General features: G+C 32.4%; 1 protein-coding gene across 11 annotated transcripts in view; it reads left to right on the top strand.

Moving 5' to 3' along the window:
- Positions 1 to 18,623, top strand: part of Stxbp5l (syntaxin binding protein 5L) — a 424,978-nt gene that overhangs the window by 338,259 nt on the left and 68,096 nt on the right. For 4 of the 11 annotated variants that reach the window (XM_047563358.1, XM_047563353.1, XM_047563354.1 and 1 more), the window contains 2 exons: positions 9,986 to 10,084; positions 14,836 to 14,886. The exons of 5 other annotated variants lie outside the window; for them this stretch is intronic. In XM_047563358.1, the coding sequence (XP_047419314.1) occupies positions 9,986 to 10,084; positions 14,836 to 14,886 (150 nt within the window). The remainder of the gene's footprint in view (positions 1 to 9,985; positions 10,085 to 14,835; positions 14,887 to 18,623) is intronic. 2 more of the 11 variants (XM_047563356.1, XM_047563357.1) reach the window with 2 other exon arrangements.

Raw genomic sequence — 18,623 nt, 5'->3', positions numbered from 1 at the left:
TTGTGTCACTTTAATTTCCTTCTCTTGCCTTATTGCTAGAGCTATTTTGAAGGACCAGTGAGAATGAACATCCTTGACTTGTTCCCAACTCTATGGGAAATTATTTCAGCTTTTCTCCGTTCAATATGATGTTGACTTTGGATTTATTTCATATAGTGTTTATGTGTTGCAGTTAGTTCCTACTATTCCTGTTTTCTTCAGTGTTTATTGCCATGAATGAAGATGGGATTTTGTTAAATGCTTTTATGGCATCAATTGAGATATTCTTATGATTTGTATCCTAAATTCTATTTATGTGGCAAATTACATTGATTGATTTGCACTTGTTTAACCAACCTTAATCCTGGGATAAAACCAACTTGATCATTGTGTTCAATCTTCTTAATGTGTTTTTGAACACAGATTGTTAGTATTTTATTAAGGATTTCTGCATCTGTTTTCATCAGGGATATTGGTCTGCAGTTTTATTTCCTTGGTGATTCTTTACCTATCATTGATATCATAGTAATACTTGTTTCATAAAATTAATTTGCAGTCTTCCCTCATTTCCTATTTCATTGAATAATTTGAGGGGTGTTGGTATTAGTTCTTTAAAAATCTGGTAGAATTCAGCTGAGAATCCATCTGGTTCTGGGTTTTTCTTTTTGGGGAGGCTTTTATTACTGATAAAATCTCATTGATATTAGTCTGTTCAGAATTTCTATATCTTCTTGTTTCAATTTTGGTAAGTTGTGTGTGTTTAGAAACTTGTCAATGTCTTCTATATTTTCTGATTTGTTAGAATGTAAATTTTTAAAATAGTTTTTGGTGATCCTCAAATTGCACAAGTTTCCATGGTAATTTTTCCTTTTTCATCTTCAATTTTGTTGATTTGGGTCTTCTTTTTCTTTCATTTGATTAATCATGTTTATCTTTTCAAAGAACCAACTCTATTGCATTAGTGCTTTTTTCCTCAATTTTATTAATTTTGCCTCTGATCTTCTACTTTCTTTGAAATTAGTTTTTTTTTTTTTTTCTTGTTAGGGCCTAGGGATGTAACATTAGATTATTTATTTGGAATTTTGGGGATTTTTATGTAGGCACTCAGTACTGTAAACTTTTCTCTTAGAACTGCCTACATACTGTCCCAGAGATTTTGATATGTGGCATCTTTTGATCTCACTAGTTTCTAAGGATTTTTATTTTTCCCCTAATTTCTTCTATGACATATTCCTTGTTCAATCTCCATGTTTTAAAATGGTTTCTCATTCTTATATTGTTAGTGATTCTAATTTCAATCCATTATGATATGATAAGATGTAAGGAATTAAGGAATTATCTTGGTTTTTTTTTTTTTTTTTTAATTCCTAATGCTTGCTTTGTGACCTAAAATATTGTCTGTTTTGGAGAAGGTTCCATATGTGGCTAAGAAGAAAGTGAATTTTGTTGATGGATGAAGTATTCTATAGATGTCTGTTAGATTCATTAATTAATATTATTATTTAGACCTGAAGAGTCTTTACTTAGTTTATATTTGGATGACTCATCTATTGGTGGATAGGTATATTGAAATAACCTGGTATTATTGAATTGGCATCTGTTTGAGTGTTTATATTTAGTAGAGTTTATTTTATATATGTAGGTGCACAGACATTTGGGACATAATTTTTTACACATTGTATCTTCTTTTTGATGATTCCCTTCACCACTTTGAAGTGACCTTCTTTGTCTCTTCTGATTAAAACTGACTTAAAAAAAAAAAAACTGACTTAAAGTCTACTTTGTCAAGAGAGTAACTACTCCTGCTTGCTTTCAGTCTTCTTTTGCATGCTGTGTCTTTTTCCATCCTTTGCATTCAGCCTGTGGACTTTGCCTGTAGGGTCTCTTATAAACAACATATAGTTGGATCTTGTTTATAAATCTACTCTACCAGTCTGTCTTTTTTTTATTATTTTAACTGATTCATTTATTTTGACCATCTCAGAGAAAATATTTTATATCTCCATAAGACTTTTGGAATTTTATCTAATTATGTTTTATCTGTTATGATTTATATAACCATTTTCATTTTTATTGTATTGATTCTTATTACTTATACATGACAGTAAAATCCATTTTGATATAATTGTACAAGCATGGAAAATACCTTATTGTAATTGGGACCCCAGTCTTGCAGTTGTACAAAATGGTAAGATTCACTGTGGTGTTTTCTTGTATGTACATCGGAAAGTTACATCAGATTCATTAAACTGTCTTTCCTTTTCCAGTCCCCCCTCCTTTGCCTTTATTCCTGTTAGCACAAATAGTCTAATCCAATAAACTTCTATTCTTCCCCTTCCCCCTTATTGTAGGTTAGCTTCCACATATCAGTAAAAATATTGAACCCTTTTTTGGGGGAGATTGACTTATTTTACTTAGCATGATGGTCTCCAGATCCAACCATTTACTGGCATATGTCATAAAGTCATTCTTCCGTATGACTGAGTAATACTTCATTGTGTATGTACCACAATTTATTTATCCATTAATCTGTTGAAGGGCACCTAGGTTGGTTCTATAGCTTAGCTATTGTGAATTGTGCTGCTATAAACATTGATGTGACTACATCATTGTAGAATGCTGATTTTAACTCCTTTTGATATATACCAATGAGTCAAATGGTGGTTCCATTCCTAGTTTGTTGAAGAATCTCCATACTGATTTCCAGAGTAGTTGCACCAGTTTTCATTTCTACCAACAATGTATGAGCATATCCTTTTCCCCACATCTTCACCAAAATTTGTTACTCGTATTCTTGATAATTGCCATTCTGAATGGAGTGAGACGAAATCTTAGAGTAGTTTTGATTTGCATTTCTCTAATTGCTAAAGCTGCTGAACATTTTTTCATGTATTTGTTGACCATTTGTATTTCTTCTTTTGAGAAGTGTCTGTTTAGCTCCTTTGCCCATTTATGGATTAAGTTTTGTGAGTTTTGTGGTGTTAAGTTTTTTGAATCTTTGTATATCTTGGAAATGAACACTCTGAGGTGCAGGTGGCAAAGATTTTCCCTGATTTTTTAGACTCTCTATTCTTGATCATTTTTCTTTCCTGTGAAGAAGCTTTTTAAGCATGGTATTGGCACCAAAATAGGCAGGAAGACCAATGGAATAGAGTAGAAGACACAGAGACAAACTCATATAAATACAGTTATCTCATATTATACAAAGGCACTAAAAACATACATTGAAGAAAATATGATCTCTTCAAAAAATGGTGCTACAAAAACTGGAAATTCATAGATATGATAGAATAAAATTTAACCCCTCTCACCTTGCACAGAAACAAAACCCAACTCAAAGTGGATCAAAGACCTAAGAATTAAATCAGAAACCCTGCACCTACCAGAAAAAAATACAAGCCCAACATTCCAACATGTCAACTCAGGAACTAATTTACTTAACATGACTCTTAAAATTCAAGAAGTAAAATCAAAAATGAATAAATGGGATGGCATCAGACATTGTCTTTTAATTATATGTTTTGTTTTCTTTTGTTTGGGTACTGTGAATTTAACCCAGGGGCACTTTACCACTGAGCTCCATCCCCAATCCTTTTTTGTTGTTGTTTGTGAGACAGAGTCTCACTAAGTTGCTTAGGACCTTGCTACATTGCTAAGGCTGGCCTTAAACTTGTGATCCTCCTGTCTCAGTCTGTCAAGCTTCTGGGATTACAGCTGTGCATCACTGTGCCTGGCTTAATTAGAGATTTGAGACTATTTGCTTTTGGTATTATAATAGAAAGATGATCTTCATTTCCTCCCATTTTGATTTATTTCTAATGTTCAATCAGACTTGATTTTCTTTTACTTGTCTATAACTATGTTTAGATTCAAATAATCACTTGGCTCTGATGTTTGGTTTTCATTTCTTCTGTGTATGCTATTTCATTAAGTATTTTCTGTAGTGATGGCTTAGTATTTATGACTTCTTTTTGTTTCTGCTCATCATGGGAGGTTTTTATTTCATTTTCAATTCTGAAAGATGTCTTTGCTGAAGATAGCAATCTTGGTTGGCAACTATAGTATGTTATTCCAAGCTCTCCTTCTTTTGGAGTCTGGGGTGAGAGATCAAGAGAAATCTAATTGGTTTACCTGTATTGTGGCCTGCCATTCTTCTCTTATGGCATTTAAAATTTTATCCTTGTTCTGTATATTGGACATTTTAATTATAATGTGTCTTGGAAAGGATCTTTTCTTCAATATTGCCTATTTGGGTTCCTAAATGCCACCTGTTTTTGAGTTTCCATTTTATTCCGAAGGTTTGGAAATTTTTCTGATATTATTTCACTGAAAATTTTGTCCATTCCTTTAGTTTATATTTTCACATTTTCTTCTAAGCCATTTATTCTCAGATTTGGTCTCTCAATGTTATTCCATATTTCTTGGATATTCTGGTCATGATATCTTTTCTTTATTGTTGTGTTTTCAAGATTATGTATCATCTATTTGAGATTTGAGAATCCATATTCTAAGTGGTCTAATATATTGGTAATGCTTTCAACTGAGGTTTTAATTGCATTTATTGATTCTTTCATTTCCAAGATTTGTTTGGTTCTTTTTCAGAATCTCTACCTTTTTATTGAAATGTCCTTTCACTTTCAGTATTTTTTCTCTCAATTCATTCTTTATGTCTTTATTTGACATTTCTTCCATTATAGTTTCAATGGAATTGATTTTTGCAGCATTGTGGGTTACTTGGGTTGACTCTTTTCTTTGATTTTTTTCATCTGCTGAAATAATTACCTCTTCTACTTTTAGGCCAAGGACTATTTAGTAATATTCTTTCTCTTAAGTGCCCCAGGCTGGGTGAATATCTAAGTGTTGAAACTCTCAGTCAATGTGTACTTATTGCTGTGTTCAGTAATCTAGCACCACTTTAAAAGATGATACTAATTCTATTAAATAAAATCACTTCAGAACAAAGCCATGTACTATGAAACTTTAGAGGTAAAACTTATTGAAAATGTTCTCCACAGTTCTTCTAATTCAAGAATAAAATTGAAGTAACATTCTTGACTAGGTTGAGAAATTTATAATTAAGATAATAAAATTATTAAATGATATGAGTTCAATGGTGAAAAGAGAAAAATGGACAAAGAGATAGATTAAAATAATACAAATGAAGAGAAGAAAGAAGAAAAAGGAGAAGGAGGGGGAAGAGGAGGAAGAGGGATATAGCAGGTAAGAAGAGGGAAAAGAGACTAAAAGGAGTAAGTCTAAACCTGAACTAGGAAAAGACAGTAGAACTGTGCAATTAATGCTTTCAAACATTAGAAGAAATACAAACAATAGGATCCAAGGCTGCAATATCAAACAATAATGGAACATCTATCAATTCAATATGAAAAAAGTAATATCTGTAAGATCAAAACAGACATTGATCTACCTATAATATTCCATTCTAAGCTATTTGAGGTTGATAATTTCCTTTTGAGTCTTCCTGATTTGGATTTCAACAGGATTTGGAACCCATAGAAGATATCCACCCCTCCTTGACTTTACCTCTAAGGTTTCTCCTGAGTGTAGAGGTAGTGATTACAACAGCACACCTCTGATATTATTCTAGGAGTTCCTCTCCAATCTTTTGTGTATTCAGGCACCTACTAGCTTTCTGATAGGTCAGGGGAGACTGTAACATAGCAAAGCCAGTTTACTCCCTGTTGGATGGGGGGATACAGTTTATGTGCTCTCCTGAGGAAAAGTTCCATGTACCTAGCACTATCAAATCTGGTGTATCATTCATCCACCACCATTTGTATTTCAGTGTGTGCACTGTGTGACAGTCTAAGGGAGAGGCATGATAGTCTGGTTCAGGTGGTGCTGGGTGACCCATAGGAGGTGGAGGGTGCTGCCCCCTCTAGAGTGTACAGGTTGCAGATTGGTGGGCTTGTATTTAGGCATAGCAAGTGGTGTCTCATTTCCCCTATAAGCCTTTTTGTGGTATGTACTCTTTTTCATACTCATAAAGTTATCCACTGGCTATTTGGGTTATCTTCAAGAAATTCCTTCAGTGGACCCACATATCTGAGTGGCAATTGTGTCACCGGCAGTTTTGGGACTCAGCTGTGGACTCTCCAAGAGGTTCTGGGGCACAGGAACCACTTCCTTGGTTACTGTGGTTTCCATACCAGTCACTGGTACTTGATAGTCAGCCCAGAGACCCAAATTTATGTATTTTATGGGTACTACATCTGCTCACAGGAGCACAAAGCTCAGGGCTGCTACTGGCTCCCATGGATTGCTAAGCATCATTTTTTTTTTATTGTTGTTCAATATTTTATTCTATCACTATACCTCAATTTATGGAATTTCTTGTCGTTGAAGACTTAGGTGGTTTTAAGTTTGAGGCTATTATAAATAAGGTTGATATAACCCATCTTATTTAATTTTAATGCAAACTCATTTCTGTTACATATGTGTATATATACACATATGTATATGTATAGATCTATAGAGATCTATATAGATCTATCTAGATATAGATATACATGTATCTGTTACATATGTGTATATATACATATGTGTATATATACACATATATATATGTATAGATCTATAGAGATCTATATAGATCTATCTAGTTATAGATATACATGTATCTGAGAGAATTTGGGGGATATAAGGTATACAGATGTTTGACTTTAAAAAAATACTACCAATGAGTTTTCTTAAGTAGTTGTACCAGTTTTACTTCCATTTACAGTGTTTGAAAGTTCCATATATTTACCAATGTTAAATATTAGGATGCTTTTTAAATTATTGTCATTTTGAAATGTATATAGCAATATCTCATTGTGAAATTAATTTGGATTGCATTTTCTTGGTGTCTAATAATTTTGATGGAATTTTTCATATGTATTGACTATTAATACCCTTGCTTATAAGATATTTATTTTGCTCATTGTTATAGAGTTGTAAACTTTACTGATTGATTCAAAAGAAGTGTGTGTGTGTGCATGTGCATATGTGTGCACACATGCACACACTATGTATAAGTCTTTTGTTAGATATATATAATTCAAAATATCTTCTCCCACTCTATGACTTGCCTTTCCCTCTCTTAAAACTGCTATTGTAATGCTAATGTACATTTAATGATAATTTACAAGAGTTTTCTTTTATTGTTAGTGCTTTGTTTTGTTTAAAGAGAATCTTTTCCAATCCAAGATCATGAAGGTGTTTCTTCCATATTGTCTTTTCTGAAGAGCCATATTTTTTTTTTTACCTTTTGCATCTAAGTTTGAGTTCCATTTGGAGTTTATTTCCGTGTATAACGTGAAGAAGGAGTCAAAGTTCATTTTTACCATTTAACTATCCAACCTTCACCATTTTTGAGGAAGTTACCAGTTTCCTTACTGCACTAAAGTGAAATTTTTGCTACAAATTTGTGGACTTTAAAATGTGGGGTGTGTGTGTGTTGTGTATGTCTGTCTGTTTCTGTCTTTATGTTTAGGCTTCATGTTCTGTTCTATTGGCATGTTTATCTATCCTTTATTCAAGCCTTTATTAAATATTGTAGCTCTACAAACATTGCTGAGAATATAGTTTCTACAGTTTTATTTTTGTAGTTGTTTTTTAAGATTGTTGTCACTAATCTAGATTTTTTAGAATGAATTTATCAATTTGCACTTAAACATACTTGAATTTTGATTGCAATTTTACTGGATATATAAATGAACTGGGCATACATAATTAACACAGTGAAAAATGTTGAACTTTGCTTTCTGTTATCACATTTTTGTTTCTTTATATTGTCTCAGTAATATTTTTAGTTTCTTTGTAGAGATCTTGCATACCTTTCATTATATTTATTCCTTGTATTTTATTTTACTTCCATTACGTTATTTTTATTTCTTTTTCTAATTGTGGCTAAAATATGAAAATGCAATTAATTTTTGTTTAGCTTGCATCTAGCAAATTTGGTAAATTAATTTTTAAATTCTAATAGTTTGTGAATTCTTTTATATTACCTGTGTATCCAGTGATGTCCCCAGTGAAAACAACAGTTCTTTTTTTTCTTCTAAAGAGAATATTAGCTAGGACCTTCATGAAATATTGAATAGATGTAGTGTTAGCAACATCTTTTTCTTGTTTCTAGTTTTAGAGATAAGGCTTTCTGTATTTCATAATTAATTATTGTAATTGCTGTGATTTTTTTGGTGACATCCTGCTTTTAGCCCTCTGCCTGTGATGTTTCTTCTAGGATCAGAGGAGATCTGGAAACATCACCACCACCACACTTTCTTTTAAAGACAGACTCAGAGGGACTTTGCATGCAATCAAGAAGATTGCTTCAAAGCAGGAAGTTTTGACTACTTTTTTATTATGTTACTTGGGGGCAGAATTGATGTACAGTGATACATTCACTTATCACTTTAATACTGACAATGGCAATTGTTATGTTTGTATCTTTTTTGAGGTATAAACAGCACTAAAGGGCCAATACTCTTCTTGCCTTCTCTTTCTTTCTTTTTAGATTTTTTTTCCCTCTAGTGCAGTGGGTTTCAAACTAAAGCCTGCATCACGCTCAGGTGAAGAGTGTTAAAACAGAGATAGTTGACTGAGTGCCAGAGACTTATATTCAGTAGATCTGGGTGAGGCCTGAGATTTTGTATTTCTAGCAAGATCCCAGTTGATGTTAATGCTTCTTGTCTCTGTACCACTTGAGAACCATTGCCTATGAAATATTTTTAAATTATTCTTTTCAGTATTTAACCTCCTTTATTCATATCTTTTTAGGGATCTTAGCCCTCCACCCCTTTGAATCTGCTAAAAACTGGTGACAACCTGATGCAAGTGTTTCTGAATAAGAGAAGTTGGGAATTAGGGAAGCCAGGAACCAAGAGTCATTTTATAGCTCTGATTTTCCATCTGGATATGAAACTCTTTAACACTCCAATGAACTATAAGTAATATAAAGTGAAGGTTCAGACTATTAGTTATTCCCTTAAGGATAATAAAAGAACAGAAACTAGCTTGGGAACTTAAAGAATCCAATGAGCCAAGTAGAATGCTGAGATGCTCAGCTTTCTGGATAACATACTGCTTTCATATTATTTATTCATTTACTCAAGTATTCAACAAATAATTTTCAGTTTCTATAGTTAGGCATTATGCTACACACTAGGATCAATTAATGAAAAAATAAATATACTTTATCACAAATGAAATTTGCCATCTCTTTGCCAATGTAAGTGTTGCACTAATAATTATAAAACTTGCTAATACTTTTCTAGGCTATGCAATCCTTTTTCACTCATGAAGTCATGTTGTACAATTTGTGTTCTGTAAAAAATTGCCTTCCAAGATGGTGAACAGGTATTAACATTGAGCCCTAGTTCTGCTTGCTAGACACAGAAATTCAATTACTTAAAGAAAATAGCCACTGTTTTAGACAGAGCTAAAATTCACCTGACCTTCAACTGTGTTGTGTTGTCCCAGAATGTGGATCTTTTATTCTAATCCTTATCCCAGAGGAACATCATTTTCTAGGCTAGCATCAGGCCCTGACATGCTAATACCTTTAAGTCATCCACTCTTATAGTTCTCACAGTCTAATCTACAATAGCCTTATTCTGCTACCAAGTTCAAATGAAGACTGGGGGTAACAGAAATATTTATCTACATTAAAATATCAAAAGAGTTAGCATCACAGAATACCAACAACAGAGTACCCAGCTATGTTGTTGGGCATAGGCAAGAGCTGGATCTTACAGTCAAGTTTGAATGTTCCTTCTGGACAATTCTTTGTGGCTAACATCCCACTACTTCCTTCAAAGAGTTTTTGTTCTTCCCTCCAAACAGTCCTCTGTTGTGTTCAGTACCTATGTTTATTTTAGATAAAGGAACAAAACAGAGACCTGTCCATGTAGTTACTATGAAATTCACCTTTAAGATAAAAATTATTGATTCACTTGAAATTTCACTAAGAAATTATGTGCCAATAGTTCTGTGTTCCCTTCTTTAGGACTTGCTACCAGAATTCCTGAGGCAGCAGCAGGCTTTTATAGGAATGACATTCCAGCTGTGAGACAGAGGAATCAAGTACATCACTTGCCAGGTGAAGGTGAAAAACTTTTTATGAACAAATAAAATATTTGTACCTCCACAATTTTATAAATTTTTAATACATTTTTTAAATTTTAAATTTTTTCTCAAGATTTTCTCATTTGTTTTTCTGAAAACAGTCTTTCATGGTAAATGTAGACAAATTACCTGAAGCAGTTGTTAAAAACAGAGATGATGATTACACAATGTGTAAAGTAGAAGATCTTAAAGCTTTTGTGAAAGATTTTGAAATGTTATGTAGAATTTTGCTTTTTTTTTTCCCACTCTAAATCTGAATGGTTTCATCAATCCTATAAGAAAACAGTAGCCAAGGAAAATATAGATAAATGTTATTCACAATTTTCACAAATAGTAATTTCCTTTTGTTTTTGTAATACAACACCTTGGATATACCTTTGATGAGAAAACTAAAACTCAGAGATTTTAAGTGATTAGAGGTAGAATTCAAAGATAGTTACATTTATTATAAAGCCCATTTTTTCCTGATATTCATTCATCAAATGAGAAAAAGAATTATGAGAATTAAAAAAAACTATTTACAATTAAATAATATCTGTGCCATGAGAAAGAAGTTATTGAGTTATGAAGAGACAATTTTTTAACAAATTCATAAGAATTTAAGAAAAATATTTTGCATGAAACATCAGCAGAAAATAGCTTACCACATAAGTTCTAGGAAAAATTGATTTTGAAAATCATTTTTAGTTTTTTATAGCTCATATAATCAATATTATCACATTTTAGATTCATTAAACACTGCTAAAAATTATAATCTATATTTAGAACAAACAAGGTATTTTTCATGCCTATTATCTTATTTAATCCTTACAACAACCCCAAAAGGTTGATATTGTTCTCATTTTAGATAGGTGGAAAAATTGCTTAAGGGAAAAATTCTATAACTTGCCCAAGTTTACCCTGTAATAATGACTTAGTCTGAATCCAAATATTTATTCTTCAAGGTCCTCTGATTGTTTGGTCTCAAATTACTAAGCTTTGTGTTGTATGTTTTTAAAAACATGAATTGAAAAACTCATTTATCTCTGGGAGTTTATAACTAAGAATAGATATCAAATTAAAGTTTCATAATCACTGATATAATCATTGATTCATTAACACTGTCTAAATAGAAGTATATATTTTAAGATAATGGTAGAATCATGACACTAACATGTCTGTGCTGGGGCAAATTCAGATGACAATATCTCTTTGCCCAGCTTTATCTTAGCTACTTTGGAAAAAAGTTTTTAAAAGAAGAGGAATGGCAACAAAATTAGAGGCATGTAGTCCTTTCAGGGCTCCACCCTGGCATGGTGATCCCCTGTATTTTTTAATTTTGCCTGTATATGCTACTGATGTTTTTGCTCTATTTGTTCTGGGTTAGTGAAGATAGAGACAAATGAAATTTATTACTGTATTTCAACCAGTTGATTGATTAATCCATAAATCAACTCACACATAATTAAATTTTAATCAAACATTTTAATCAAACTACTTTTCATTTAAAATTAAATTTATTTATTTTAAAGAAGATAGCTGGACCATATAGGTGGTGTCTTCTATGTCATGAAAACTGTGTCGCTTAGTTAAGGGGACATGACTGTGACAGAAAAAATGACCTCAGTCAGTCATTTTCTGTCATTCTATTATCATAACTTTAGCACATTGCTTAACCTTAAATGCTTGCTAGGACCCAGAACATAGATGTTCAATAATACATGGCAGAGTGGTTATTATAAAAGCAGTGGTGAACACCCATGGCCTACACCATTCTAGACTTCCAAATATTAGTTGTAACTTAGCCATAACAAAGTAAAAATCCTTCCACTGAAGATAAAAAATAAATTCAGTTAAGAAACAACTATCAGCAACTTTGAACTAGAAACTTGTAACTTCTATTTTTGTGTTTTCCCATTAAACTAGTAGCCCATTCCTAAAATTTTTATTCAGGTGTAGAACCAAGGATCTGATTAAGACTTATTTGAAGCTAGTATGACATCCTTCTGATGAACTAAACTGTACTATCTGTTGTCTTTGAATTAAATTTGATGTTAGCAAAAAGTAATTGAAGGACATGATAAAATCAAGACACATGAAGCCACCTAGGCAAAATTATATTATAATGTCTGAAGTTCTGTTCATATTTCGGGCGTGCATATGGCCTCATCCTGGCACAGGCTATGTAAGCCATCAGTTTACCCTGCCTCCTTAGTCTAATAGAACCTAAATTTGTGAGGCATGAATATACGAATAGATATGGATAGTTTTGCAAAGGTTCATAATCTGGTGGTATTGTGGAGCTTGGTTTCATCTGATCTTTAGGCCTGAGTTTATAGATAATATTAATTTGTATTTTACTGTAAGCCAGTCCTTTCCCTCATTTGCATTATCTTTGGTTGCTCATGTCATCTTTATAATTTCTAGGTAAGTCATAAGTTGATAGATGTGATTAGGTAAGTGATTAATCCTATCTGTGGGGATGCTTTCCTTTGAATTTTTTAAAAGTCAGATTTATTGAGATTTGATTTACATGGAATAAAATTCAACTTTTTAGTGAATAATTTGATTACTTTTCTTTCCTTTAATTTTTTATTTTCAAAAAATGTTACAGTATGTTAAAATAATAATAATTTCCTGACAATGTATCCAGAATCTTACAGGACTAGGATCAAAAGAAAACAAACTATCATTAAGTCTAATTTGTGCTAAAAACAATATTCCCTGACCCCAGCTAGATGTTTGATACAATTTGCTGTGTTACTTTCTGTGAGCCAAGATAGGAAGTTATTCAAGGTGTGAATGATTAAAAAAATTCTACATGAGACTACACAATATGACTTGAGATTTTTATCATTATGAATCAAATATGTGAGATCACTCTTTAAAAGATAATGGAATCTTAGGAAGTTCTATTGTGTAGAGCAAAAAAGTAACAGTACTATATACTTCCACTACTATACTTAAAACTATCAATTTCTATTCCTGGTAGATCAGAGATTATGAGGGAAATTTTTTAATTAATCAAGAAAGGAGACCAAAAAAAAAAAAACACATTAACTTGAGAAAATGTAATCATCACTTTAAAACCCCAGCAGTAATATATCTATCCATATCTGTATCTATATCCATATTTATATCCAATTGAACAACTAAAGATAATATGACTTCTCGTATGGAAAATCAGATACACCTCAGTAAATGCTGCTTATAGAAGGGTCACAGGTAGAAGTCCTGCAGTTGGTTAATATTCATGAAACGTTAAAATGTTATTGCTCAGAATGTTATCTCCCATCCTCTTGATATCAATGTAGCATGTTACACTTTTTCTTTTTTTTTTCTTGGTGCTGGGAATTGAACCCAGGGCCTTGTGCATGCTAGGCAAGCACTCTACCAACTGAGCCATATCCCCAGCCCCTGTAACACTTCTTAAAAGACAAATTTCATCTTGAGGTGCTGATATGTGAGAGCAGGAATCAGTTCCTGCTCCAACGTTTTGAACTGAGACAGATTGTTAAATAATATAGAAAAGTAGTTTAAGCAAGAATAGAAGGAAATTTTATAGAAATTCTAGTGACTCAAAAATCATAATTAAAATGTTTTTATACCTTTGAAGATTTCTATAATGGAATTAGTCAAACAGGAAGAATGTCAAGAATATTGTAGGGGAAATACTTAATAGGATATTGAACTACATGACCTCTAAGATTCCTTTGAGCAGGCAGGATTCTTGAGCTCTCTTTCCTGTGCAGATTGCTAAGCCAATGAGTAGTAAAATGTTTCTATTTCCATTTTTTCTTCTTTGGCTAACATTATGAAATGTGGGTGGTATGTATGCTTTTTCTTAGATAGCAGCAAAAAGTGAAATTGAAGAGCTGCATTTCCATGGACACATTGCAACAACCTCTTTGTGTTCAAACTCAACCTACTTTCCTTACCATTTACCAATTTGTCTCAGTTCTAACATCTAGAGCTATGAAGAGTAACTAACTGATTATGGCTCCCATATTTTAGATCTTAAAACACTCAAAAAGACTTAGTGCCACCACCAGGCACGAGTATTAATAAGAATTCTGAATACTTATGTGATTTCCAATATTACTTGCCCCTTACTCTCTAACACTTGAATATTTTTTTCAACTGCTCAGCCTTTCTTAGAATAATATTCACTGGTACTTTTCGGTCTTCACTGTTCAACATTCATTCAGCACTTACTGTATATCTACTCTGCCAGTAGTTGAGTAGATACTGCCAGTATAGTAGCTATCATAGAAAACTCAAAATTTTAGAATTTTAGCAAATAGTAGAGTAAAAAAGCCCAGTATAATAAAATGTATTACATGTAGTACAGGAGATGCACATCAGTTTTCCCCCTCTTCATTGTCATTTGTTTGTGATATGATCTTACCCATTTGTTGTAATATCTCTTTATTATTAGACATGTCTTAATTTGTGGTTCTTTCCAAATTAAGTAGGAAATTACTTCTCACACCACATGTGAAAGAAACTATATAAATATTCACTTATTTATTGTAAGAACAATTGCTTTTTTCATGTTTCTGTTTGCATATTAAAAATTTACTGCTGAATGGCAGTCCTGCTAACACTGGAACAATATTTGCTTCCATGTATGTTCACTTAGTGTAATGTTCATCAAAATATTAATAATTATACTATAAACATACTATTCCCATACTCCTCTTTAATTTTATATAATTAACAACTGCCTTTTTCCTTTTTCTGTTGTTTCAGTTAAAGGATCAAGAAAGTTAAGTCTGCCAACAGATCTTAAAGCTGATCTTGGTACGGTAGGCAAAAGCCAACAATTTTAAGTTTTGTTACATTCATTTGGCTGAACATTTTACCAACCAACCCATGAATAATGCAAGTTAACTAGATTGCAGTATTTAATAGCTTTCCAAAAAGACTTTCTTAAAAATCACCATACAGTTCTGTTGGCAGCATTCAACATTTTGTTTGTTAATAATCATTTTATTATAAATCATACAACAAAGTATGTAATATTTTGTTTCTTTTTATCATGAAAATATTTTAAAGCATTCAATTTTCATTCATATAGATCTCTTAAGATTATAATAATGTAAATGAACATAGTATTCTGAAGTTATTTTTACTATTATGTATATTAGCATCATTTAGAATACTATGTAACAAAAAAAAAGGTTATACATAAAGGAATGGAACTTTGCCTTTTTTTTTTTTTTTAAGGAAAAGTATAGACAATCTGATTCACTTTTATTTTTTGTGCTGGTTACAAGCTTAAGCATTGTCTCATTCTGAAATAAACTATAAATTTTATTAAGTAGGCCTTCATAAAATTTTTTTCAGAACTTTTGTCTACTTGTTTTAATATGTTTTTGTTGAAATTTCATTCAGTTACCTTATTTTCATTTCCTTCACTCTGACTAAAAAACATAGCATTAAATCCTACTAATGTCATGGTTAAAATAACAAAAATACAGTAATTCATCTTGTATTATTCTTCAGAATAGCAACTCATTAAGATTGTTATTACTATTTGCAATCTTCCTTTTTTCCAGAGTAGAAACTGAAGTTATGATTTTAGTTAATATTTGAACATTGACCACAGAACATTGTGCCCAAACTTTATGTAGAATATCCCTTCTTATTGTGTCTAAATTAAATAACTATCACAACTCATATAGTTTGTGTCATCTAAAATCAAATTAGAAATACAGTTGACGCTCCATATCTATGAGTTAGTTATACATCCAGGGATTCAGCCAACAGAAGATCAAAAAAATTTTTAATTGTATCTGTACTGAATGTACAGTATTTTTCTTATCATTATTCCCTAAAGAATATAGTATAACAATAGAGTAAAGTGACTGTTTGCATGGCATTTATATTTTATAAGGTGTTATAAGTAATCTAGAGATGATTTAAAGTGTTTGGAAGAATGTACAAAGTTATATGCAAATTCACACCATTATATGGAAGGGACTTAACCATCCAAGGATTTTGTGATCTGTGGGTGTCCAAGAACCAACCTGTTATGGACACCAAGAGATAACTCTAATCCTGTAAGAATTTTATTAAATAACCATAGCATTTTTAAGTGCAAAGGATAACATATCAGCTATTCTCTTTAGTTCAATATTAATATTAATGAAATTATTATGAAGTTAGTATTACAAATATAATGTCAACAGAACCAATATTATAATTTCATTTATTGACCTTATTTTATGTGTCAGACACTATGTCATATGATTGGTACATATTATCTGAGATAAGACCTATGATATTATTCCCACTTTAAAAATTGATAAATTAATGGCATGAAAAATTCAAACTTGCCTAAGGTCACATTACTATTAGCAAAACTTGAGTTTAAATCAAGTCTGTTTGATTACAGAGCATGCAATATTACATTTATCTATTGTATTATGTAGTATGTACTATAACATATCAACGGAAAGCCACTTATAGAATAATAAACTTCTCTTTAGAAAAATATGCATTTATGGTATTCAGTGACATAATTTCCACATATCATTAATTTCTTTTTTTTTTTTATTTATTTATTTTTTTTTACGTTTACATAGGGTAATGATGTTTATTATATTTTTTCCCCTCCCCCCCACCCCTCCCACCCCTCTTTTCCCTCTACACAGTCCTTCTTTCCTTCATTCTTACTGCTCTCCTTAGCCTAACTCTAAACCTAACCCTAAACCTAATGCTAGCCCGTCCCACCCCCCATTATATGTCCTCATCCGCTTATCAGCGAGATCATTCGTCCTTTAGTTTTTTGAGATTGGCTTATCTCATTTAGCATGATATTCTCCAATTTCGACCATTTGCCTACAAATGCCATAATTTTATCATTCTTCATTGCGGAGTAATATTCCATTGTATAAATATGCCACAGTTTCTTTATCCATTCATCAACTGAAGGGCATCTAGGTTGGTTCCACAATCTGGCTATGGTGAATTGAGCAGCAATGAACATTGATGTGGCTGTATCTCTGTAGTATGCTGATTTTAAGTCCTTTGGGTATAGGCCAAGGAGTGGGATAGCTGGGTCAAATGGTGTTTCCATTCCAAGCTTTCTGAGGAATCTCCACACTGCTTTCCAGAGTGGTTGCACTAATTTGCAACCCCACCAGCAATGTATGAGTGTTCCTTTTTCACCACATCCTCGCCAACACCTATTGTTGCTTGTATTCTTGATAATCGCCATTCTAATTGGGGTGAGATGAAATCTTAGGGTAGTTTTGATTTGCATTTCCCTTATTACTAGGGATGTTGAACATTTTTTCACATATCTGGTGATTACTTGTACATCTTCTTCTGTGAAGTGTCTGTTCATTTCCTTAGCGCATTTGTTGATTGAATTATTTGTATTCTTCGTGTAGAGTTTTTTGAGTTCTTTATAGATTCTGGAAATTAGCGCTCTATCTGAGGTATGGTTGGCAAAGATATTCTCCCACTCTGTAGGCTCTCTCTTCACATTTCTGATAGTTTCCTTTGCTGAGAGAAAGCTTTTTAGTTTGAATCTATCCCAGTTGTTTATTCTTGCTTTTATTTCTTGTGCTATGGGAGTCCTGTTAAGGAAATCTGATCCTGAGCCAACAAGTTGAAGATTTGGACCTACTTTTTCTTCTATAAGATGCAGGGTCTCTGGTCTGATTCCGAGGTCCTTGATCCATTTTGAGTTGAGTTTTGTGTAGGGTGAGAGATAGGGGTTTAGTTTCATTCTATTGCATATAGTTTTCCAGTTTTCCCAGCACCATTTGTTGAAGAGGCTATCTTTTCTCCATTGCATATTGTTGGAACCTTTGTCTAGTATGAGAAAATTGTATTTATTTGGGTTTGTGTCCATGTCCTCTATTCTGTACCATTGATCTACCTGTCTATTTTGGTACCAATACCATGCCGTTTTTGTTACTATTGCTTTGTAGTAGAGTTGAAGATCTGGTATTGCAATACCCCCTGCTTCGCTCTTGCTACTGAGGATTGCTTTAGCTATTCTAGGTTTTTTATTCTTCCAGATGAATTTCATAATTGCTTGCTCTATTTCTGCGAGGTACATCATTGGGATTTTAATTGGAATTGCATTGAATCTGTATAGAACTTTAGGTAGTATAGCCATTTTGACGATATTAATTCTGCCTATCCAGGAACATGGGAGATCTTTCCATCTTCTAAGGTTTTCTTGAATTTCTTTCTTTACAGTTCTGTAGTTCTCATTGTACAGGTCTTTCACCTCTTTTGTGAGATTGATTCCCAAGTATTTTATTTTTTTCGATGCTATTGTGAATGGGGTAGTTTTCCTAATTTCTCTTTCTGAAGATTCATCACTTATGTATAAAAATGCATTGGATTTATGAGCATTGATCTTGTAACCTGCTACTTTACTGAATTCACTTATGAGTTCTAAAAGTATTCTGGTGGAATTTCCAGGTTCCTCTAAATATATAATCATGTCATCAGCGAACAGGGATAGTTTGAGTTCTTCTTTTCCAAATCGTATCCCTTTAATTTCTTTGGTTTGT

Source organism: Sciurus carolinensis, chromosome 9 (assembly GCF_902686445.1).
Source record: "Sciurus carolinensis chromosome 9, mSciCar1.2, whole genome shotgun sequence".
NCBI lineage: Eukaryota > Metazoa > Chordata > Mammalia > Rodentia > Sciuridae > Sciurus > Sciurus carolinensis.
The sequence above is the reverse complement of the archived record's forward strand: the minus strand, read 5'-3'. Positions and strand labels throughout refer to the sequence as shown.